The sequence below is a fragment of the Thyridium curvatum genome (genome assembly GCF_004353045.1).
Source record: "Thyridium curvatum strain D216 chromosome Unknown NODE_76_length_201104_cov_79.467521, whole genome shotgun sequence".
In the NCBI taxonomy this organism is placed as follows: domain Eukaryota; kingdom Fungi; phylum Ascomycota; class Sordariomycetes; order Thyridiales; family Thyridiaceae; genus Thyridium; species Thyridium curvatum.
This window is the reverse complement of record NW_022156831.1, coordinates 160453-182422: the sequence shown is the minus strand read 5'-3', so window position 1 is coordinate 182422 and position 21970 is coordinate 160453. Positions and strand designations below refer to the sequence as shown.

General features: G+C 56.4%; 7 protein-coding genes across 7 annotated transcripts; 3 read left to right on the top strand and 4 right to left on the bottom strand.

Annotated features, from left to right (window-relative positions):
• Positions 1 to 94: 94 nt before the first annotated feature.
• Positions 95 to 1032, bottom strand: E0L32_009969 (uncharacterized protein; the record flags this gene model as incomplete). Its single annotated transcript, XM_031144989.1, has 3 exons — positions 95 to 470; positions 525 to 671; positions 728 to 1032. 3 exons carry the CDS (start codon positions 1030 to 1032, stop codon positions 95 to 97), a joined length of 828 nt encoding a protein of 275 aa, XP_030990341.1.
• An 811-nt stretch (positions 1033 to 1843) lies between these two features.
• Positions 1844 to 7317, bottom strand: E0L32_009968 (uncharacterized protein; the record flags this gene model as incomplete). Its single annotated transcript, XM_031144988.1, has 18 exons — positions 1844 to 2627; positions 2712 to 3288; positions 3400 to 3769; positions 3818 to 3860; positions 3988 to 4225; positions 4311 to 4357; positions 4415 to 4577; positions 4652 to 4806; positions 4863 to 5052; positions 5148 to 5610; positions 5668 to 5696; positions 5824 to 5889; positions 5974 to 6130; positions 6208 to 6336; positions 6399 to 6457; positions 6521 to 6623; positions 6700 to 7008; positions 7081 to 7317. 18 exons carry the CDS (start codon positions 7315 to 7317, stop codon positions 1844 to 1846), a joined length of 4119 nt encoding a protein of 1372 aa, XP_030990340.1.
• Positions 7318 to 9879: 2562 nt separating this feature from the next.
• On the top strand, positions 9880 to 11430 carry E0L32_009967 (uncharacterized protein; the record flags this gene model as incomplete). Its single annotated transcript, XM_031144987.1, has 1 exon — positions 9880 to 11430. The coding sequence occupies one exon, from the start codon at positions 9880 to 9882 to the stop codon at positions 11428 to 11430; it is 1551 nt and encodes a 516-aa protein (XP_030990339.1).
• Positions 11431 to 12567: 1137 nt separating this feature from the next.
• E0L32_009966 (uncharacterized protein) lies at positions 12568 to 15077 on the top strand (the record flags this gene model as incomplete). Its single annotated transcript, XM_031144986.1, has 2 exons — positions 12568 to 14310; positions 14370 to 15077. The coding sequence occupies 2 exons, from the start codon at positions 12568 to 12570 to the stop codon at positions 15075 to 15077; spliced, it is 2451 nt and encodes an 816-aa protein (XP_030990338.1).
• A 291-nt stretch (positions 15078 to 15368) lies between these two features.
• On the bottom strand, positions 15369 to 16223 carry E0L32_009965 (uncharacterized protein; the record flags this gene model as incomplete). Its single annotated transcript, XM_031144985.1, has 1 exon — positions 15369 to 16223. One exon carries the CDS (start codon positions 16221 to 16223, stop codon positions 15369 to 15371), a length of 855 nt encoding a protein of 284 aa, XP_030990337.1.
• Positions 16224 to 16981: 758 nt separating this feature from the next.
• On the bottom strand, positions 16982 to 17740 carry E0L32_009964 (uncharacterized protein; the record flags this gene model as incomplete). The annotated part of the gene is made up of 1 exon (XM_031144983.1): positions 16982 to 17740. One exon carries the CDS (start codon positions 17738 to 17740, stop codon positions 16982 to 16984), a length of 759 nt encoding a protein of 252 aa, XP_030990336.1.
• A 1315-nt stretch (positions 17741 to 19055) lies between these two features.
• On the top strand, positions 19056 to 21956 carry E0L32_009963 (uncharacterized protein; the record flags this gene model as incomplete). The annotated part of the gene is made up of 3 exons (XM_031144982.1): positions 19056 to 20278; positions 20342 to 20620; positions 21203 to 21956. The coding sequence occupies 3 exons, from the start codon at positions 19056 to 19058 to the stop codon at positions 21954 to 21956; spliced, it is 2256 nt and encodes a 751-aa protein (XP_030990335.1).
• Positions 21957 to 21970: the final 14 nt, after the last annotated feature.

Sequence of the window (21970 nt, the reverse complement as noted above, 5' to 3'; positions counted from 1 at the left end):
CCTCGGGAAGGAAACGACGATGAGATCGCAGACCAATCAGCAAGAGTGGCAACTTGATAAGAAAGCGGTTGACTATACGAATGGCGGGATCTCGTCACGCCCTTAATGTTTGAGGCAGTGGGGCAGGTATGTTGTTGGACTGCTGAGCCACTCTTGTGTCGTGCGCCCTCCGGTCAAACGCCTTGAAGTCAAATACGCCAGCCAGTTCTTCCCTGATGGCCATCAGCTCGTCGTGCGCCTTTTGCATCTTCTCTGGCGAGTTGTCCTCCAACACGCTGTTCTTGGCAACCAGCAACCATGCTCCTGTTTGGTCGACAAGGCTAAGCTCTTCCCATGGCGGTAGGATCTGAAGAGGCTGCGCTGAGCCATCGGGAGCCTGGTTCGGGGGCAACCGGTAATATCTAATGATGGAATATTCCACGTTGTCTCGGAAATAGGTGAATGACTCTTCCACCATCTCACTCTTGAACCTGCAAAGGCGTGTTAGTCCTGTGCAGCGCAGGGGGTGAAGGGCTGGAGCTTACCTGTGATTGTTGTCTGCCAAGATGGCCAACAAATTCCTCTGATCTGGAATGTCGACCTTCTTGCGCTGCGTCACAGGCCGATTACCGGTTGGATCCGGCAGGTCCGCCCACCTCAACATGCCCGGAGTCGCGTTAAGATTGCTTGACCTAGCAAACAATGTCAGCTTGTAAGTCCGTTATTGCTGGGAGGGAGTGGTACCCACCCTGCAGGAGATCCGTTTGCATCCTCTTGGGCACCGAAGTCGCGACTCCGTGATACCTCATAACGGGCCTGCAAGAGGTACGACTGTCGCGTCAAGTGCTGCTTGAGCTCGGTCCACTGTCTGCCGTACGGGGATGGCTGGATGGACCGCGTGCCAGGGAGGCCGCGAGGTTGAGGAGGACCGGAGAAGAAGAGAACCCGTTGGTAGTTGTTCCAGCCGTTCATGCCGCACAGGCCCTGGAGGACAGCAGTCGCCGCATCGATGTCGGTGCTGCCGATGACGGCAGTGAGAAAGAGCTCGTGCATCGGCTGTGCGGGAAGCCGGTAGAACGGCGGGAGCGGGAATTGCGCGTGTCAGCGATGGTCATGCGCCGAGGGAGACACGATGAGACCTGACGGAGGTATATGATGGGATGGTGCGATGCTGGGTGATGCTGAAGCTTTGATGAGTTGAAGAAGGCGGGTGGATGCCGCTAATTGGTGAGGTGCGGCCCGATTTGCGCCAGATCTCTCGTTGATATCATCACGTGATTGCTTTTTCCTCCCTTACGAAAAACGTCACGCTCTCAACAGGAACCACAACAAAGAAAGATTTCCCAGTGAATAATACCTATAGTATGTAAGCTTCAGCTTAGTCTGTAGCAGGGACCAGAAAGGGTTAGTAGCGAGAACAAACACAAACAACAGACACTTATCCCCGCGGTGATCTCTTGCTCTGGGGCTTCAGAGCCGACAGCGAGAAGGAGATGGAGAAGGAGTGCTGCCGTCTCAAGGTCGAGGTGTTCAGGCTCAGGACCCTTTGTTGCTGGAGCAAGGAGGGTGGAAGCCCGCAGAGGTCTTTGGTATCGCGGGATGCACGGCGTGGCGGTCGTAGAGGGCGAGCCCGAGAATAAGAAGATTGAGGCGGCGGCGGCTCGGTCACGACATACTCATCATCAGCGTAGATGGGTCCTGACAAACTAACTACTTCTCTTCCCATATCAAATAGAGCACGCCTCCAGAATATTGTTCACTTCATCGCTGAGAGCTGGGGTACTGGCTTGACTAATACATCGCCATGATCCGGCAAACATCAATCCGTCCGTGTCCCCGAGAACAACGAGCGGGACTTTTTCTTTTAGTGTGCAGCGGCATCCTCCCAGAGGCACGAAGTCGCGTTGGACGCACCCAAGCCCCTGCCCTTAAGCTTTCCCCCGCCGACATAACAGTTCTGGCTCGCAATCTGCAAGTTGACCGCCATGGCCAGGGCCGCAATGTGGCTGTCCGTCTGCTCCATGTACTCCTCCTGGGTGAGCCCGTGCTCCAGCTCCCACGGCGCTCCGATAAAGTCGACGTACAAGACGTTGGGGTAGGAGAAGGGCGTGAACTGGTGATAGACGTCCCAGAACAGAGAGCCCACGACGGCGGACGCGCGCGTTGCCAACGAGGTGATGGCGTCGCGGAAGGAGAGCGTCATGGTCCACGACAAGACGTGCATGCCGTCCTGGGTCTCGGCGTCGCCCTCGCGGCCCAGCCGGCGGTTCGCCTTGAGCCTGGAGATCTGGTCGCTCCGCATCCTGTTGTAGTCGTCCGTGTCGGAGTACTGGTTGTACCGCTCCAGCTGGCCCACCAGGTAGAACCCCTTGTCCGAGTCGGGCTCGGGCGCGGGGTTGGTCCGCACGACGGTCAGCACGCACCCCTGGCCGTCGCCGATGTATTCGTTGATCGTGCGCTCGGCGAGGTTGGAGTCGCCGAATCCCCTGCAGGGCTTGGAGATGGAGTCACGGAACTCGGCCCAGATGGGCCTCCACTGCTCCTCGGTCAGGCGTTTGTACCTCTCCAGCTCACGGTGGTCGGTGTCGAAGGCGGTCTCGTCGTTGACGTCGAGGATGACGAGCTCGCCAGGATGGTCAGTCATGAACCTACGAGTTGGATGTGTGCGTTAGCAATCCAGGGGCGATCATGGAGAATACTAGATGGAACTTGTCTCCTTAAGGCACGCCTACCTGTTGATCTGTTTGATCGCCTCTCCAACCTCGAGGCCGTTCGCACCGTACGCAGAATCCTTCTTGACGGTATAGTGGCACAGCATGTGTTTCCCGCCGTTTCCCAGGCAAGGCCTTATGTCAAGCCATCTCGACCCACGCACCAGCTGGCCGTAGATGTCGAGCCACTGCGTCTGCGTGTTGGCCCAGTCCGCGAGGCTGGTGTGGCCGTCGATGGTGCTCATGCCGGCGTCGTGGCTGCCCGGCATGCACACATACTTGAGCTTTCGCTCACCGATGATGTCGCGGATCGAGGCCATCCCTGCCCCGGGCGGGGCCCTGCTTCCGATGAACCCGTAATTGTCGCTGCCCGTCAGGACCCACGACTGAGCCACGCCGTCGTACTTGGTGGGCATGCCGAGGTCGAGGGTGCCACTGGGGCCAAAGTCCATCGTGGGGAGGGAGTGGTAGACGATGCGTGTGCGCAGTGGGGGCTTCATCCCTTCGGCGTAGTCCGTGGAGACGTAAAACGTCCTTGTGGTGCCTTCGAGCTGGTAGCATGCCTCGCCGGCGGAGTCCTCGTCGCTGATGCCGGCACCTTGCAACTACCAGATGTCGAACTGGGCGGACTCGCCTAGTTTCATCGTGGAGGTTAGAAGCGTCCGCATTAAGGGAATGCACCCCCCACGAGGAGGTCTGGACGTCTTACCTGCTGGGATGTCGATCCACTGCTTATCCCAGTTTCTCATTTGCCAGTTGTTCTGTCCCAAGAACCTGAACTTGTGCGGGGTCCCGTTGACCAGGGTCAAGTATGTCCTCTGTCCTTCCTCTGGGACGGCGATATCCAGCTTGCCGTCTCTGAGCGTCGGGTTGGTCTGCTCCGGCTCGCCGGTGCAAGGGTTGGTAAACTGTCGGGGGTCAAAGACGGCGATCTGACTCCAGCGCGGATGAAAGTCAACCGCCTGGTTATCGGCCGCCTTGATCAATGTTCCGTCCGCCTCGATCATGTTGACTGCGCCTATGGTGACGAGGTTATGGATTCTGACACCACCGTGGTTCTCGCGCAGCTCGATCAAGGACTTTTGGCAGTTGACGGTTTGTACTTGACCACTCTCTTATCAGCACACCTGTGAGTAATTCGCAGCTTGGGACACGGAAGCAACGGAAGAGCTTCAAAAAAGACAAAAAGTACTGACAGCATTCTTGGGTGTACTTGTCGAACCAAGAGTACAAACCTGCTCCGTGGATCATGATGTCGCTTGAGTTCAAGATCCGCAAGGCCCACGACGAGTCTCACGTCTCGCCGTCGCTGCACTTGTAGGCAGGGTCGCCAGGCATGGCTCCGACGGCATCTTTCATGGGTTCCAGCGGACTGGGCAGGGGCTGGTAGTATGGTGACTCCGTCTGGATCATAGAGGCGTGAACTAGCTGAGCGTTGTAGAACTCGTACTGATAGAAGGTCGCATGCTCCGATGCGGTACCATAGAGCCAGGTGGGATGAGTGCTCTCGACGAGGAGGCCCCGGGCAACAAACACTGAGCATTGTTCCTAGAAAAAGAGACATCAGTAGATGCAAGACAAGAGACCAAAAGCATCCCTTCTAGCCTTCCGGGCTGAAACTTGCCATGAAGTTGTTGTCATCGTCCCAATTGGGGTCGTCAATATCGCTACAGGGCGCTTTTAGCAAAGCAGGACTGCTCGGTCTGACCGTAGATATATCTTACTGATCTGCCACCCAGAGCCAAACATTCTCAAAGTAGCCCGAGCCGCTGGGCGTGATGTGCATGAGCGCGCTTCCGGCGCGGCACTTGTCGTTGATGCTTCCAGCGGGGCATTCCTTCACTGTGAGTTCGGTGCCAACAGCACCTCCGACTCGAATGTGGCAGTCTGCATGCATCACGACACCGTCAGGCATCCGCAGCAACAGAGAATAGGCCGCACGCATAGACCGAAGGACTCACCCCACATGCCGGCCGATGCCGGTCCTTCACTCTTGAGATTCCACTCGACAAACACCACACCAGCCGTGGGACCCCTGGAGGTGAAGATGAGGTCCTGCATCTCGACATTGCCACGCTGCCCCTTATCACCAATTCTGACCAGAGGGCGAGGGTGTCTGGACTGCATGTATAAGCATCGAAAGAGTGCAAATGGCGTCTTGAAGGGACTCACTTCGCATCTTCAAAACTTTTGCCAAAGGCAACGAGCTGTGCCCAGTTCTCTCCTACGATCCGGAGACCGCTCGGGATATTGATGGTATCGCTAATCATGTATGAACCGGCGTCGAAATAGACGATATCTGACGAGGACGCGCGATTCAACGCGTCCTGGATGCATTTTGTGTCATCGGTCTTGCCGTCTCCTACAATACATAGGCATAGGGATGTCAGTGTTGCTGGGAAATTCGAAACATGACAATTATTCGGAGCAGATACTGTGCACGAGTTCTAGACTGACCTGCACAGTTCGACTTGATGTTGCGAACAGCCGAAGACGATGTCGTCTCGTATTGCGGCTTGGCTCTCTCGTAGAATGGGCGCTTGGGCAAGTCGTTTGGGTTATTGCCAACAAGTGACTCATCCCTACGGGTTTTGAAGGTGGTGTGAAGTGCCTCGTCCTTGTTCTGGTCCACGTAGATGCGACCAAGGACGAACGTGTCGATGTTGTCCTTGGTATCCAGGTAAGACGTGCCCGCGTTATCGACGACACCCATATCAGTGTTTATGAATTTGATGTTGTCTAGCGTGAGGCCCGTTGTGCCGTCTCCCTTCTCACCTTTGGCCGGGAATGTGAGAATGGCCTTCTTGACGTTTTCAAAGACAGAATCGACTACGAGGATGGAGCCTGTGTTGTGGACCCCATCCTCGGAGAGTAGCTTGAATCCGACGTCGGCGTTCTTGACGTAGATGCTTTTCCACGCCTGCGAGGTGTGGTCAGTACCTGGTCGGTAATTTGCTTTCGAGGATCAATCAATTACCCAGCCCCAGTCCCAGATCAGCTGCACGGCTGTGGTGCATCCATCGAACATCAATCTCTGAGCAGTGAATTGCTGGTTTCCTCCACTACAGGGCAGTTGAACGGTTAGGGTGCCAAGGTGAACATGGGTATTCAGGGGGATTTTCGAGAAACTCACAGATTCCAAAGTTGCCGCCCGTGAATACTAGATCGCTCATATGTCCGCCGCCACCATTCTCTGCGACTGGGAGGAGTCTCAGCCTAGATGTCTAACTTTTTGCAATGCACTTCTCATCTTTTGGTAGCTTTAGCTCGGTTCATTACTCACAGATTGCCTGTTGTGTTGTCCCCGTCTTGGCCCTGAACTCGACAAACTGCACGCTGGTCGCTTGAGCAACCTGGTAGTGCAGAGCGCAGACATGGGCACCAGGATCCGTGTCGCGGATGTCAATGACGAAGTTGCGGATCTGCCGATAGAAGTTGCCCTGGGAGTGTTCGTCAGCAAGATTCTTGGGATCAACCTTTTCCGTTCACGAGGCCTGCTAGTCGGCAGCGAACCCACCGTGTTGATGAACCACTCCTTGGCATTGCCGTCTGAGCCAGATCCTCCATTGTCGACATATTTATCGGTGGAGATGACGCCGAGGCCAACGAAGGACCTGGCCGCTTTAATCACGGGGCGGTCGGTAGGCTAAGAGGCGGTTAGGTTCTGTCTGGTGACGAGGTAAATGGGCCGCGGGTCGGAGCACTCACGTCGCCGATGAATTGAGTTCCGTAATACGTCTCGATCGTGCCACTGACCAAGTACACGCCTGGCATGAGAGGATAGTAAGTTGTTAGCAGTACTCGCAGGTCCAGGCGTCAAGACATATTACCAGGCTGGAAATATATGATGGCGCCCTTTGTAGTCGAACTGTAACACCCAGGCCCGCACATCTTGCCAGCAGAAACAGCTCTGCGAATGGCCTCAGTGTCGTCCTTGATTTTGGTAAAGGCGTCAGTTACTCATACACCCTAATAGAAACCTAATAAGAAGAGAAACAAGACTACTTACCGTAATACCGTTACCTGCGGCGCCGTAGTCGGCGACGTTACGAAATACAGCAAAGTCCTTGTCGTTGTTGCCAAAGGGCCAGCTGCCCTTGTGCTGCTTGTTGGCAAGCCAGTAGCTACTTGCACGAGTCTGTAGCGCGGTGTGGTCCGCCGCCCCGCGACGACCAAGGGTGATGTTGGTCGCCTCCTCATAGGCATCGGCCTCAGCAATAAGGGCAGCTGCAGTGGCAATATCGGCGGTGACGTTAAAGAGAGGGGCCACATCCTCGCTGCGAAGCCTCAAGGAAGACCTTGTACCCGGCTTGAGAGCCTAATTGTTTCGCAGAGGTTTGTCAAGGCGAGCCTTATTGTGCTGGGCCAACGCTTGCATAGCGGTCTTGACCAGGTCCCGCGCCTTCTGGATGTCAGCCCGAGTAGCATTGGCTAGACGTCGAGGCTTTGGGATATCCAGACTTGGCTCAGGATCGATGAGCGGGGAGCGTTTCATGTAGTCACGAGCATCATCAGATCCACGGCTAGGAGAGACATGATGACCGAGCGAGGGATTCTCTCGACTGTTCAGCAAAGCTGACTTGCAGCCGACAATCAGCAACGGAAGGAGAGCAAAAACAGGACGCATTGTTGCAATAATGAATGAACAATTCCTCTGCCAAATTGGTGAGACTCGATAAACATTGATACATGCTGCTTAACGGCTCTTCCATGGAGCACTTATATGGAAAACTACCAGGCCTTGTAGTTGCTCATGAGCGGGATTACTCTGCCTGAACAGACACACCGAGGCCGTATGGAGTCTCCCAACTCCCGAAGATTCTGCAATCAGGCTGGCCTGATGGATAGTTGTGTTGGTTCTCAATCTTTCATCCTCAAATCTCGTCAAGTTTCTGGTATGCAGGGTTTTGAGTCTATTTCTATCCCTTGCGCCAACAGTCTATGGCACGATTACACCCGACAGGATAACCCTATATCTGGTGCCAGAAGGCAATTTTGGTTTGACGAGGCAGAGTTTGTAAACACAGTGAGGAAAGCTTTGATGGCGATGTATATTGCTTGTGACGTGCCGGAGATTGTGTGCCTTGGCTTCCCCTTGCTCAGCCAGTGAACAGTGCAGTTGATGGTTGTTGGTTGGCGAAGGCAAAGACCAACAATCAATACTGCTTGGACACTTTTTAACGCATAAGGCAGGTCTGGTCTGGTAGGCGGCAAGGTTAAATTCATTGCCAGGGGGATTCTGGCTCTGGCGAGTTTACCCGGCCTGGCTCGCTAAAGGGTGCGTAATCTTAAGCTGAGCCCAACTGCATACATAGATCGCAGCCTTCAACTTGACCCAGGGAAGGAAAAACAGGGAGACCTTAATGACTAGAATTCTCTCTCTCGACTACCGATCTCTCCACACAATACTGCGTCCCTCGGTCGAGTCCCCTTGCTGCGAGCATGGGCCTCACCAGCCCCCATCTAGTGCTACCATGGTTCCGACTGGTGCTATGCTCACTCTTTGTGATGCTGGACATCGCCGCATTGGCCATAGCGGGGTATTGCAGCTCCAAATACGGGCAACATATCACGGGTATCTACTCTATGGTATATCAACCTCGCAATGCCTACCACGAACGACAGTCTTCAACGCTAATGAAACACCCCCTCGGTAAAAGGCCGGCATCTTTCTGTTATGGGGCGCTGTCATCACGACTAGAGCGTGGAAGATGCTGTCTCCACCAAGACGGCGTCCAAGTCGGGCAGAAGCCGGCTGGTCTCTTGTCCTGGAAGTCCTGCTTGTGGTCGCCGGATTTATGATCGGTTATATGGTGTTAGTGCTCGAGGGTCCTGGGCCCGAATGTACGTTCGAGGAGTGCATCAGGAGGTATGCTCCCGAGCAGGTGATTTTTGCGGGCGTTTTGTTGATGTGGGTGGCATCGTGAGTCACATCGTCCTTCGAAATGCTTGCATGCGTGGTCTACCGTGCGCTGACCGGGCTTGAAAACCAGGGCGCTTTTGATCTTCTTGTGCTGTGTGGACGCGTTCTATTGCTGTTGTGCAGGAAGGCGACGGAGTGGCTAGGATGAAAACATCGCAATATCCTGATCGCTGTCATCACTTTTGTGTATTAGGGAAGCTCCTGCGGTCACAAACAAGAAGAGCCAGGTCACTGGTAGCAGAGGAGATATCGGACGGGAGTGCTTGCAGCTTTTGGTACGACTTTCAACAGTGTCCTCATTTTGCGGGAATCCTGATCCCGCTGAATTGTCTACATCCTCCTTGCGAAGATGAGTCATCCAGGGAGGGCCGTGGGGATGAAATCAAACCGAGGAAAGACTGTATGATGAAATGAATAGCATGGAGCTTGGTGCCAGATCAACAGCGTAGAGTTTCTGAAAGCCAGGTATTCCAGATCCCCAAAGAACATTGAATCCCGGAGATAGGTGATAGAACACGCTGGTTCTCATCAGCAGATACCCATTCACCCCTTTTGTTCCCGAGATAGCTTTGACACTTGACTATTTGCTGTTTCTCTCGCAAGGCTCAGCTTGGCAAGCCACAGCTTTATCAGTGGTACGAGGGCCCATCCGATGTGGATTTTTCGTGAGCGCTGTTGTCACGTAAAAGGGCACCTATCACGATGTCACAGATAATGCTAACAATCTGACTAGATCACACCTCCACAATTGATCCATGCCGCGGCTGATGGTATCGGAAGTCTAGAACTGATGGAGAGAGGGACTTTTAGACTCTGGGCAAGACATGCTTTCGCAGGGAGATAGTCCTATCTCTAACTCCATCGAGACCTTGGCCCCACAAGGATTCACCGGGCTCATTTCCTGATCCAGCAGGTCCAGCCGGAAATGCATACCAGGAGCACGGCGTGCCAGGTTGCGAGAGGGGTTGCGGCAGTAGCAAACAAGCTTATCTTGAAGAAGCCTAGAGAGACATCCCCAGTTTCCCCAGACAAGGATGGGCTCCGCATGCTGATAAGACCTGGTTGGCGGGTGTTGTGCTTACACCTCCTGCGGTGCTGCCGATCTCGCACCAAAGAAGCCGTGGCTGACATGGACAGCAATCCGATGGAACGGGCGGGCGGGCATAAAACCCGGAGCTGGCCTTCCTCGTGGAAGGGATACGCTCTTCCTGCATCATCACCCTTATTCCGTTGAGACCAGCTTCTCCTACATCCAATTTTGTCAAGATGAAGGAACACGAAGAGACCCTCGACGATATCCAGCTGGCGCAGATGGGCCACTCGCAGTCCTTCAAGCGTCGGTTCAGCCGGTGGACCATGCTCGGACTTGCCTTCGCCATCCTGAACTCGTGGGGTGCGCTCTCTGCCTCGTTGTCTCTGGCTCTGCCCTCCGGCGGTCCCGTTGGCATCATTTGGGGTCTGGTCACGGCCGGCATCTGCAACCTTTCCCTCGCGGCCAGTCTCGCTGAGTTCCTCTCCGCCTACCCCACTGCAGGAGGCCAATACCACTGGGTCGCCGTCATCGCTCCCGAGCCCCTTCGGGTAGGACTATCGTGGGTGACGGGATGGATCAACATGTCCGGCTGGGTGGCCCTGGTCGCGACCAACAGCTCCTTGTCTAGCACCTTGGTCATCAACATCATCAACCTCTACAACGAGAACTACGAGTTTCAGAGATGGCATCAGTTCCTCATCTACCTAGGCATCACCGCCTTCGCCTTCATCGTTAACACCTTCCTCCACTCGATCTTGCCGCGGTTCAACGGCTTCGCCCTGGCGTGGAGCATCTCGGGCTTCTTCATCATCTCCATCACCCTCCTCGCCTGCGCGGCGCCCAACTACGCGACGGGCGAGTATGTCTTTGCCACCTTCATCAACACCACCGGCTGGCCCGACGGCATCGCCTGGCTGCTCGCCCTCCTGCAGGGCGGGCTCGGGCTGACCGGCTTCGACGCCGTGGCCCACATGATCGAGGAGATCCCCAACGCGGCGGTCGAGGGCCCCAAGATCATGCTGTACTGCCAGTACGTCGGCATCACCACGGGCATCCTCTTCCTCGTCGTCGTGCTCTTCGTCTCGGGCGGCACCGCCAACGCCCAGACCATCATCAGCTCGTCCAACGGGCCTATCCTTGAGATATTCTATCTCGCGACCAAGAGCAGGGTCGGCGCCGTGTGCCTGCTCATGTTCCCGCTGCTGTGCCTCGTCTTCGCGGGCACCGCCGTCATGACCACCTCGTCGCGCATGGTCTTTGCCTTTGCGCGCGACGGCGGCCTGCCCGCCTCGAGGGTGTGGTGGAAGGTGCACCCGAAGCTCGAGGTGCCCCTGAACGCCCTGTACTTGAACTCGCTGGTGGTGGTCATCTTCGGGTGCATCTACCTCGGCTCCACCGTCGCTTTCAACGCCATCATCGCCTCCTCGGTCACGGCCCTGGGCCTCAGCTACGGCATCCCCGTGGCGCTGAACCTCTGGTCTGCGCGAAGCCGGCTGCCGGAGCGCGCCTTCAAGCTGCCCAACTGGCTCGGGTGGACGTGCAACATCATCGGCCTTGTCTACACCATTGTCACGAGCGTTTTGTTTTTGTTCCCCCCTGCCCTGCCTGTCGATGGCACGTCGATGAACTACTGCGTCGTCGCGTTTGCCATTATCCTGACCATCTCTACCATCCAGTGGATTGTCGACGGGAGGAAGAACTACAAGGGCCCTCGTGTCACTCTCGGGGAGGAGGTATATGGCGAGCACACCGAGCATACCGAGGAGCACCCCACTGGACATTGAGGGATGTCAATGAAGGCAATACGTGGAGACTCTGTATATCACATTAACTTCAACTTCATTGTAAGAACGGGAGAGACTACTGAGAAAGAGAAGAAAGGACGAAGTTCTACAAGTGGGAATTTCTAGACAGATAGACAAGTTCAATCAAGAGAGTGGAATAGACTCAAGTTTCCACGATGGAAGCTGATTCATCAACATGCCAATAGGGGCTCCCACCGTAGCACTGAGGAACACCTCAATCGCACCCGTTGTGTCATCCAGAATCGTCGCGATCCACCTATAGATAGGAGAGCGTTGCATTAGCCCAGCCAAGGATCACACGTACGAGATACAGTGTGGTACGGACTTGGGACAGTTATGATCGAAGAATCCCTCACAGCACAACCCCGGGGAGGTTTACGCGGAACATGTTCAGAGAACTTGCTTATAGCCGCAAAGTCAAAGGCGCTCTTGGCCTGATTAGGAAGTTCAGAATGCCATCGATTGAGAGATCAGCGGCTCTGCCTCGTCATCCACATTCAAGAATGTTCTTGTTCACCAGATCAAATTCATGTTCCATCAGCCAATTTCCAGGTATGCGAAACACCCTCACTTCTATGTACAAAGTGGCAAGCTCAAATACCCGATCCTCTTTATCTTCGGCATGGCGTTGGTGACACTACCATTTCAATTTTTCAAGGGCTTCCCGAGACATTGGGAAGAATTTGACGTATGGCTTCTGTACCGGACCCGCGACACGGGCGGCGGGCTCCCAAATACAGCGCTAGTGAGGAACCCGGCCCTGTTAGCCTTGCTAAAAACGGTACCCGGCATGCCCTGGGACCTGCTAGGACCCACCAAAACGGCGCTGAATTTTCACCCTAGGACCCCTGGACTCCACATGAATCGTCATGCACGAGTTTCCAAGGTTGAGATCTCGAGATCTTCAGATGAGGGTGCGACTCCCAAGAATGCCTCTCCTTTGTTCAATTCAATCGCTGTCGTCGCCAATCCGGGGTTGAAGACGCAAAGGCCGCAGAGCCGAGGCCGGGATCTTGTTCAATTGACCGTCGCTGGTGCCCTCTATCCTTACCCCTGCGACAATCCAACCGACGCAACAGCAGAGAGAGAAAGACCGCACTGGAACAAGCCGGCGCCATGTCGTCAACGACATCTTTCCGGTCGACATGCAGCAGATGGCTCGCGATAGCCGGCGCACTGTCGGCCTGCCTGCAGCCAGCGCTCGCCGCCTACGTGCAGTTTCAGGACTGCATCGACGCGATCCCAATGCCGAGACTCGCCAACCAGACGCACTTCGTGCCCGAATCTCTGCGCGCCGAGCTGCGCCAGTGGAATGATGCGACGGAGATCGACCTGCAAGTCTGGGGGCGCTTCCCGGGAGTGCGCACCTGCGATGATGCGCCTGCGTCGGCCCTCTCACGGCTCACCGTGGCCTCTGCCTCCGGTACGGCCGTCTACGAGACCGAAGCGGCCAATGTGACCTGCGATCCAGAGGTGTACTTCGCGGCCCGGCAGGGCGTGCTTGTCGGATACAACATTCAGTATTCTGTCGACCGCATGCATCCTGTCGAGACCTTTGAGCTGAAAGTCCGCCTTCAGGGCGACGACCGCATACCTTTCGCCTGCCTCGAGGCACCACTGACACCTGAGATCGGGTCCGGCGTCACTGCCGTTGCTCGGTGGGTTCCGGCCTGCGTTCTGGCCCTGGTGATCATAGCGGCTGGCCTGACATCGCTTTCGCAACTGCCATCGAGCTCTGGGTTTGAGATAGACCAAGCCGGACCGTTCTTCCGCGAGGCCAGCCGCTCGCACCTCACGCACGTTGCCGACTGCCTTTCCTACATCCAATTCATCTTCTTCTCGGGTGTTCTGAGCATCAACTACCCCGGATTCTTTCAGCCCGTGGTCAGCCACAGCAGCTGGTCCACGTTGATGACCTCCACCGGCCCGGCCGCTCATACCTCGCCCTACTATGGGATCAAGGATGGTATCTACGAGGTCAACGGCACATTGACCGGCACCTACGGCATGGAGCTCATGACCCAGGTCATTGGGGCCCCGGTCACCATGGAGACGTGGACAAATGTCATCACCTACACAGCCATGGTCTTCGTAATCCTCGTCGTGATCGTTCAGGTCGGAAAGCGCCTCGACCAGACCCGAGACTGGTTCGCACCCCCGCCGACTGCTGAGGCCCAAGCCGCCCAAGCCCTCAGCGGTATCCAGCACACTGCTTGGACGGCTTTCAGAGCACTGGTCAGCTACTTCCTCCTCCCGCTCGTGGCATGGACGGCATACCAGCTTGACCACGCTCGGGTTCTTCCCTACTACCACACGACCATCTGTTCCGTCGTCCTCTTTGTATTGGTCGCGTGCTACATGTGGGCTGCCAGCCGGTCTACCCCTCGCGATATGGGCTACCTTATCCTCGACAGCTCCAAGGACAGCCTGACCCTGGCCTCCATGTCCCGCTCGCAGGATGTCCTTAGCATCGCAATGTTCGGCCTGCTGTTCGCGCGCGGCGCTGCCATTGGTGGCCTGCAGCTTGCCGGCCTTCCTCAGCTGGTGTTTCTTCTCACCTGCGAGATCGTCCAGCTCGCTCTGATCACCCTGCTTCGTACCCCGGCCGCTCTCCTCACCATCAGCGGTCTGACTACCGTGGCGCGCCTGCTCGTCACCCTGTTGTCGGTTCTCTTCCTTCCCGGAGTCGCTGGTCTCGAGCTCAAGTGCATATTTGGCTACGTCATCCTCGCACTGCATGCCAGCATCCTTTTGTTTGGTTTTCTTTGCCCGTCTCTGTTCCAGATCGCCCGTGTCGCTGCACTAGCCCTGAGCGGTTCCGCATCCGACTTTTCCGAACCCCGTCGGGAGGAGCCCCAGGTGAGCAAAAGCCCCATCATTCCCTACTCTGAATCGACTGCTAACTCTGTCTCGTCCAGATCTACGGCCTTCGCAGGCTGCGCCAGCGCCCTTCCAACGCCAGCAATCTGGTTCTCCCCACCGTGCCTTACCTAGCCACGATGCAGCCCACGCCATCCCCGTCGCACCACGGGCGCTTCCCGAGCGCTTCCTCCTCGCCCAGCCAGAGCAACAGCACCGAGAGCCCCGTCTACGAGGATACGAGCCGGTACTACCGCCGGCCCCGGTCCCGCATCTCCTCGGCCGAACTCCTCGGCTCGCAGGTCTTCGCGGTCTCTCCCTCTATCCCGGAGAACCCGGCGCTGTCCGCGCAGTACGAGGGCGTCGGCGGCAGCTCGCTGTCCTCCTCGAGCGAGGCCAGCTCGGCGGACGCGGCGGACGCCGTGCACTGGGTCGAGGCCGTGCGCGTTGCCAACGCGAGCGTGGACTACTCTGTGCGTGAGGTGGATATGTACTACGGGCGGGCCAAGCAGGGCGAGGGCGACGAGGAGGAGCAGCGGCTGCGCGAGCCGGAGGAACCTGCATCTTCAGCGTCGGAGCCGGCATCGTCGTCGTCGTCGTCGTCATCGCCGAACATAAGGCGGAAGGTGTCGGAGCTGTGGAAGGAGTGGACTGCGAAGCCGGCCAAGGGAGGCGGCGAGGAGACAGGATTCGTAGTGATCCGGCCGCCGAGGACGGTGGCTCCGGGCCAAGCGCCGGTGCCGGCGCAGCCGCGGGAGGGGGAGTAGGAGAGGAGGTGATAGATACCTTTGCCTTCAACGGCTTTTTCTTTGGATCCTTTTTTTGGCATAATAGACTAGCATTGAAATCTTGAACCTCTTTCATCCGTAAAGCCATCCACTTCCAGCAATGTATTTCGATGCCCTGCCATGTAATTATGCGCCGCTTCTCAAAATCGCAATTTTTGTCTGCAATCTGCAATCCGCAATCCGCAATACCCGATTCCTCATGATCTAGGTAGCCCCATCTGAACCGCTACTAGTACTTGGCTCATCGACAAAGCCTGCACCACACCACCCTCATCCCGTTGACAGCATGGCATTCAGACTACGAATGTCATGGAGCACCTTCTCAACTTCCTCATCCAGCATCCTGGAGACAAAAGCAAGAGATACCTTGCCCACATGCCAAGTCGTCTGGTCCAGCTCGGGATACCGATGTCCCAGATGGGGGAGTTGGGCCAGGACCTCTGCGGCCGAATAGACCCTGTCATCCTCAGCCTCCGTGTCCCATCTACCGCATTTCCAGAGCAGAATGCGCTTCCGAGTCGGGTCGTAGTTGACTGTGACGCGGGTATGCCTGTCACCCGTTGCACAGCCCGAGGGGCCAGCTTCGCCGACAGTGATCTCGGTGCTGGCAGAATGAGGACCAGAAATCTCCCTCGCCACCATGGCGTCTCTCTTGAATCCAGCAAGCGAGTGGAGCAGGAGCGGAATCCGGTGGTCGTGGTCGTGGTGCTTCTCCAACTCTCCGGGGTGGTCGAACTCCTTCTTGCACGTCTGGCACTGCCAGAAATCGGATTTGAACGGGCAGCCGGCCGCGTGATCAGGCCAGAAGTCGAATAAGGTAGCGGGCTTGCTCAGGCCGGAGAGGGGTGGCTTCGCGCAACTCGAGCACTCGACGGGCTCGCCGCTGTCCTTCCAGCAGAACCCGCAGGCCGCGAACATGTAGGCGGCCTCGGCGCCGACGGGGCATTCGGGACACAGGAAGGTCTCGAAACGCTTAGTGAAGGACTTGGAGAGGTCCGGGCAGGGTGGCGCGCCTTTGGGCATATCTGGATGCTTTCTTGCGTTCGCCAGGCGTGGGGGCGTACCGACCGACGATGCGTCGTCTGAAGCGGGACGCTTGGCGGGGATGACCTTGCGTGGCGGCATCTTGGGCTGGGTTGTGGCACGCGTGGAGATTGGGGAGGTGAATAGAATCTGGAGAGCACTTCCTCAGAGGCCGCGACTGTGGCTCGGGTCAGTGCAGACCTGGCCTGAATCTGAGTTGGGTCTTAAACGGAGGTGAGGCTGTAGTAGGCCAGGTAGACCAAACCAAACCAATAAGACGAAAAGCCCAGTCTCTACCGGTCGCTATGGGTGGCAGAGCTAATTTGGAGCCCTTGTTTTTGGATGTGTTTGATTCTGGGGTGGTGCATGGCTTTGGAAGAAATGATGCGACGACTTCTTCAGAATGGGGGTTACGGAGGAAATCTAAACACTTGACCTTGCTCAAATTGTCGAACAATCTTCTTTCAAACACGCATCTAAACGCACCCCCCCCGTAGTCTACACACCTTTCCACTGAAGTCACGGAGCAGGGAGTGTATGCGATGTCTGTATTATTCCCCTCTTCTCAGGCGAATGCTTATTGTGATGCAAAGAAACCAGAATCGAAAAGAGAAAAGAAAATAAGAAAACGGCAAAACCGTGCAAATCCCGTGCCCTTGGATTGGAAATGACATATCAAAAACACTACAAGTACAGTTAGAAGTGACTCACGATGGCCAGCCCGGTCTCGGATCGCATGTGCAATTCACCATCCACCGTCCACCGTCCACCAGACCTGCCAAGCTCTATTAGAATGCAACATAGTGAAGGGACTCCTCATCTCGCCCTCAACGCGATACTGTTCAGGTGGAAAACCGCAACTAGCTCATCATGCTGTTCATCACGTCGACGCGCCGACCCAAAATCTCGTACTCCGTCCACGCCATCTTGACCGTGATGGAGGCCGTGCAGGTGAGCAAATTTGAGGCCTGGCCGGGAGCAGGGGTAATATGCCTTTGTGCCTCTCGGAGCTGAGGAATCTGACGAAAGACCGTCTCAGCGGTACACCTGGGCAGCTCCCGGGTCGTTGCGACTAGCCCAGCCGAGGTGAGACCGATTTTCTTCTCGGAGCTGTCGAAGGTAATAATAATGACAAGCTCCGTGTCGGCGTTGATTGCGGTATGCGATTGCATGTCCTTGGAAGACTGCTGTTCGGGTGGGCTCGGGGCATGCTTCAAGATGTGATGTCCTCTCCAACTCGCACCGTTCGTCTCGGTGATGCCGCAGCTCTCGCAGTGCAACCTGGTGGAGAAGAAGCCACAGGGGACCCAATGGTGATGTTCGGAGTCCCAAGACAGTGAAGAGGCAATCTCCCGCCAGGAGATATTATCCAGAACATACCCGCAAGAGAAACAACTGATCTCATTCGAGGATGGGAGAAATATGTACCCATTGGCCGCCAGGGCGTACCGGTACCTGGGGTTTCCTGGCGCGGGACAGGTCGCGAAGCTGTCGTAACGCTCCTGCAGGGAAGGAGATGGTGCCACTTCCTGTCTGGTTTTCTTCTCTGGCGGTGCAGAGGTCTCCGATCCTCTCCACTTCGCCGATCGGTCTGAGTCTTCAGGAGGAGATAAGGCCATGGCGATGCTCCCAAGTTGACGCAGTGGTAAGTGGATGCGATATGAAGTACGGGAAGTGAACTAGGCCACGCCCAGCTCGATAAGAGGAAGAAGGGCAGAAATATCAATGGGATTGTAGTTTCAATTGAGCCCGATTTGAGCTCAGAGCGGTCCGCTGATGAGCTGAAGCCGAGAACCTCAGCTGGAAGGAGCGAGCGAGAAGGACTTGGATTATTGCTTCCAGTAGAGTGGATAATACAGATATCAAGGCGGGGAGAGACATGGTTTGTCTCGGGAAGCAGTGATTCAAACCAAAGCAGGTCTAGAAGAAAACGAAATAGATATGCGAGGCAAACATTGATGGTATACCGCCAGGAGGTATCTTGCCAAGTTTCGACTGACCAATTTATTGAACTCCCCAGTTTCGGTTTTAGGGAAGGAGACAGCCCGTGAGACGGAAGCTCTTGGAAAAACATACGGGAACCATTCTGTCCAAGAAATTTCCATATCGTCAGAGCTCAAGTCTAGAAGTCGTCTCAGCCAGCAGCTGGCAATTTCTGGCCCGGGCCGGCGCCTCCCTGAGCATCCCTATCGTGTCTCGAGAGAGCCTTCCTCCAACGAATGTCTGTCTCAAGCATGTTTGTGTTTGCCTGCGCTCCTACAGAATTGGGATGGGACTTTCTTGGTTTCCGCTGGATGCGCAATGCCTCGCGATTTTTGATTACTGCATAGCTGGAAACTTCAATTATGCCTGGGAATGCAATGGATTGGTCGAGTGCACTAGCCTGGCACCTACCTACTCTGGCCATTACTTGCACCCATGTCGACACTCGACCGATGAGCGAGACATATCGCACCTTTGTCATTGGCCGCCCACCAGCGAATCTGATGGTGTTCTCCGAACGCCTCACTCATGTCGCCCAGCCAATACTGAAACCCCTGGGATGCGAGCAGTGGACCCCAATGCTACCCAGCGCTGCCGATGACCGAAGATCCCGCTACACCGTATGCCTGGTGCTGATATCAGCACTTAATTCGGTTGGAAAGACGAAGGAGTTAGCTGAGTAACTACTTGTAGATGCCTAGAGCAGCTATAATCTTGACCGTGGCTTGATCGACAGACCCGCGCCCGCGCTATTTTTTTCTGGCAACCCCCCACGTACGTATGTCTCTCCCATGCTCCAGCTGGGTCTTTTAAATGGTTGCTAGTGCTGCCCCTTTCTGGCCCTGGCAAGCATGCACCACCTCGAATACCAGCCGTCTCTCCTCTCTCTTTCTCGCACACAAACAAGCCATTTAGTGACGAAAAGCGTCTGACCAAGAGTCCATGGCCAAGATGGACAGGCCGCGCCGGCTCCTGCTGCTGACCAACTCCGAGTTGGGAGCCGCAAACATCTTCCTCGCCGCCATCCACGAGCTCATGCAGCTCGACCCGCAGCTCGAGATCCACGTCGTCTCATTCGCCAACATCGCCAAGGTCTACCACAGCGCCGTCGACTACGCCGCCAAGGCCGCGCCGCACGCACGGCCTCCCGTCTTCCACCAGCTAGAGGGCCGGAGTCTGTCGCAGGTGCTCGTGGCGCGCAACCCGCGCTTCTGGGACGTCATGTCCAACCGGCTCGGCGGCCTCAACCCCTTCACCATCGCCGCCACGGCCAGGGCCACGAGCGGCATCTTCATACCCTGGGACGCCGCCGACTTTGTCGCAATCTACCGCCAGCTGGAGGCCATCCTCAAGGAGGTCCGGCCCGACTTCACGGTGCTGGACCCCTGCTTCGCGCCCGGGTGGACGCTCTGCGAGCGCGAGAAGCTCGACTACGTCCTGTTCATGCCCAACACCGTCAAGGAGCTCTCCGTCGGCTCCCAGCCCCGCGGCCAGGCGCTGTGGAAGTATCCCACCATGGGCACCGGCTTCCGCTTCCCTGTGCCCTGGTACCAGATCCCGCTCAACATCTACTGCGGCCTCGCCTTCTTCATCGCCCTCATCACGGACCCCCGCGCCGCCAGAGTCGCCAAGGAGGTCCAGGAGGAGCTGGGCTTCAAGATCACGACCATGAAGGAGGGCGGTGTGCTGCAGGTGCCGCAGGTGCCCGTCATCCTCGGCTGCCGGCAGGAGCTGGACTTCCCCATGGCGGTCGTGCCCGACTTCCTCCGGCCGTGCGGTCCGATCGTGCGGCCCGGCCCCGCGATAGGAGAGACGGACCCGGTGCTGGAGAAGTGGCTGGCGCGGGGCCGCACCGTGTACATCAACATGGGCACTCTGAGGAGGTATGCCGAGGACGAGGCCGTGGAGATGGCCAAAGCGCTGCGCATGCTGCTGGACAGGGTGACGCCATCTGATGGCTCGCCGCTGCAGATTCTGTGGAAGCTGAAGAAAGAGGGTGACTATAGCGCAAAGGAAGGATCGAAGCTGTACTCAATACTGCAGCGCGAGGTTGACGAGTACCGGGTCCGGATCGCAGACTGGCTCGAGGCAGAACCCAGCGCGATCCTCGAATCGGGCCATGTGGTCTGCTCGGTGAATCACGGAGGGGCTAGCTCGTGGTATGAGGCCCTATGGTAAGTCTCCGGTAACCTGCGACCCTCACCGTCCTGAATGCAGTTAGCTGATGGTGCCCCAAGTGCCGGTGTCCCTCAGGTAATCCTCCCCGTCTGGTCCGACACCTACGAGGCTCCCCGCCGTGCAGAGCTACTCGGAGTGGGCTGCTGGGGCAACCCTACTTCAGCGCCCAAGTGTGCGGCCGTCGAGGTCGGTCCGGCGCTGATCGATGTGGTCCTTGGCCCCAAGGCGGCGCAGATGCGAGCCAGGGCCAGGGAAGTGGCCGCCATATGTGTACGTGGTGGGCTCGGCAGGACCAAGGCAGCCAAGGAGATCTTGAAGTTCATCTCTGCAAAGACCTCGTAGATCTGCTGCATCTTGCGTGCGTGACGGTTGGACCAGTAATCTTGATATCCCTTGATTTTCTATGGGCGACTAGGCTTTACGTTGAAAGGGAGCGCTCGCTCAACGGGTTAGAAGCTTGTGGAGGGTTGGCGCTTTCCTCGATGATTTCTTCAGAGACAATAGATCTGATCCGAACAACTTGTTATATGTGAGGCGATCATCCTGGAATGGCAAAGTCTTTTGATGCTATGTATGTAGGTAAGCTTCATCAGTATGAGCTTCCATGTCTGTGCGCAACAGCGGGAACTGAGAGAAATTACCTAGGTAGGCAGGAGCATTCACGGGTCATTTGTGGTCCATGGCCACCAGCCCAATGACGGACAAATTGAGCAGGTACCTCTCTCTGGTCACGACTGTGGGCTGGGGCTGCCGCACGAGTTGGGTTGAGGATGTTATTGCTTTCCTCAAAGATGTCCATCGAGACCGCGACGTGTTGGTCAACATTCCAAAAGACAGCCAGAATCTCCTGGCCTCAGGTCTTCGATTCAGTCCTCCAGTCATTTCAACAACACTTTCTCTTCTGATTTAACCACATAAAGTTCATCGAACGCTGTCAACCTCACCATGGAATCTGTTGAGAAGGACGCGCTCCCCGCCACTACGGAGACTACGAAGGACCATGACCTTGCCAATTCAAATCTATCCGATAGCAGGGCACTTGAGACTATTCGAGAGAGATACAGATCCCTCCCTGAAGAGCATGAAGGCATGCCGATCCCCCCAGTCACCCGGTACTTCCTCGCAATCCACGGCTTCGAAGGAACCGGCGCGCCCAACGTGATCAAATGCCCGTGCTGCGGTAAAGAGCCGAGACAGCGCTCCCTCGCCGATCCGAACCCCAGCCGGAGGAATTACTTCCAATTCCATTGGGCAAGGTGCCCTCGAAAACGGAGCAGCTGCAGCTGTGAAGTCTGTGGTATCGGGACTTCTTCCCGTGTGGATTGGCGCCTGCATCACCTGCGAGCACACTTTCCAGGCTTTGAGAACGAGGAGGGCAGGGGGCACGCTCGCGACAAGTCACCTCCGATCGTACAATACAATCCTTGCGGCGCCGAGGAAGTGGTCATCGCTGCTGTCTTTGACGCGGAGGAAGAACCGGGTTGCATGTGTGTCGTGGAGACCAGCAATACCATCCCTCGGGACGATCACGATCGGCTCACGGCCAATGGCGTAATGAACATCATCGTCAATGAGATACAGCAAGGAGCGCCAGAGCCTGTTTACGTCAGCATTGTGGCTTGCATGGAGGCGCACGAGTATCGCACGTTGTTATCGTTTGTTGAGGGGATCTAGTCTGGTATGCGCTT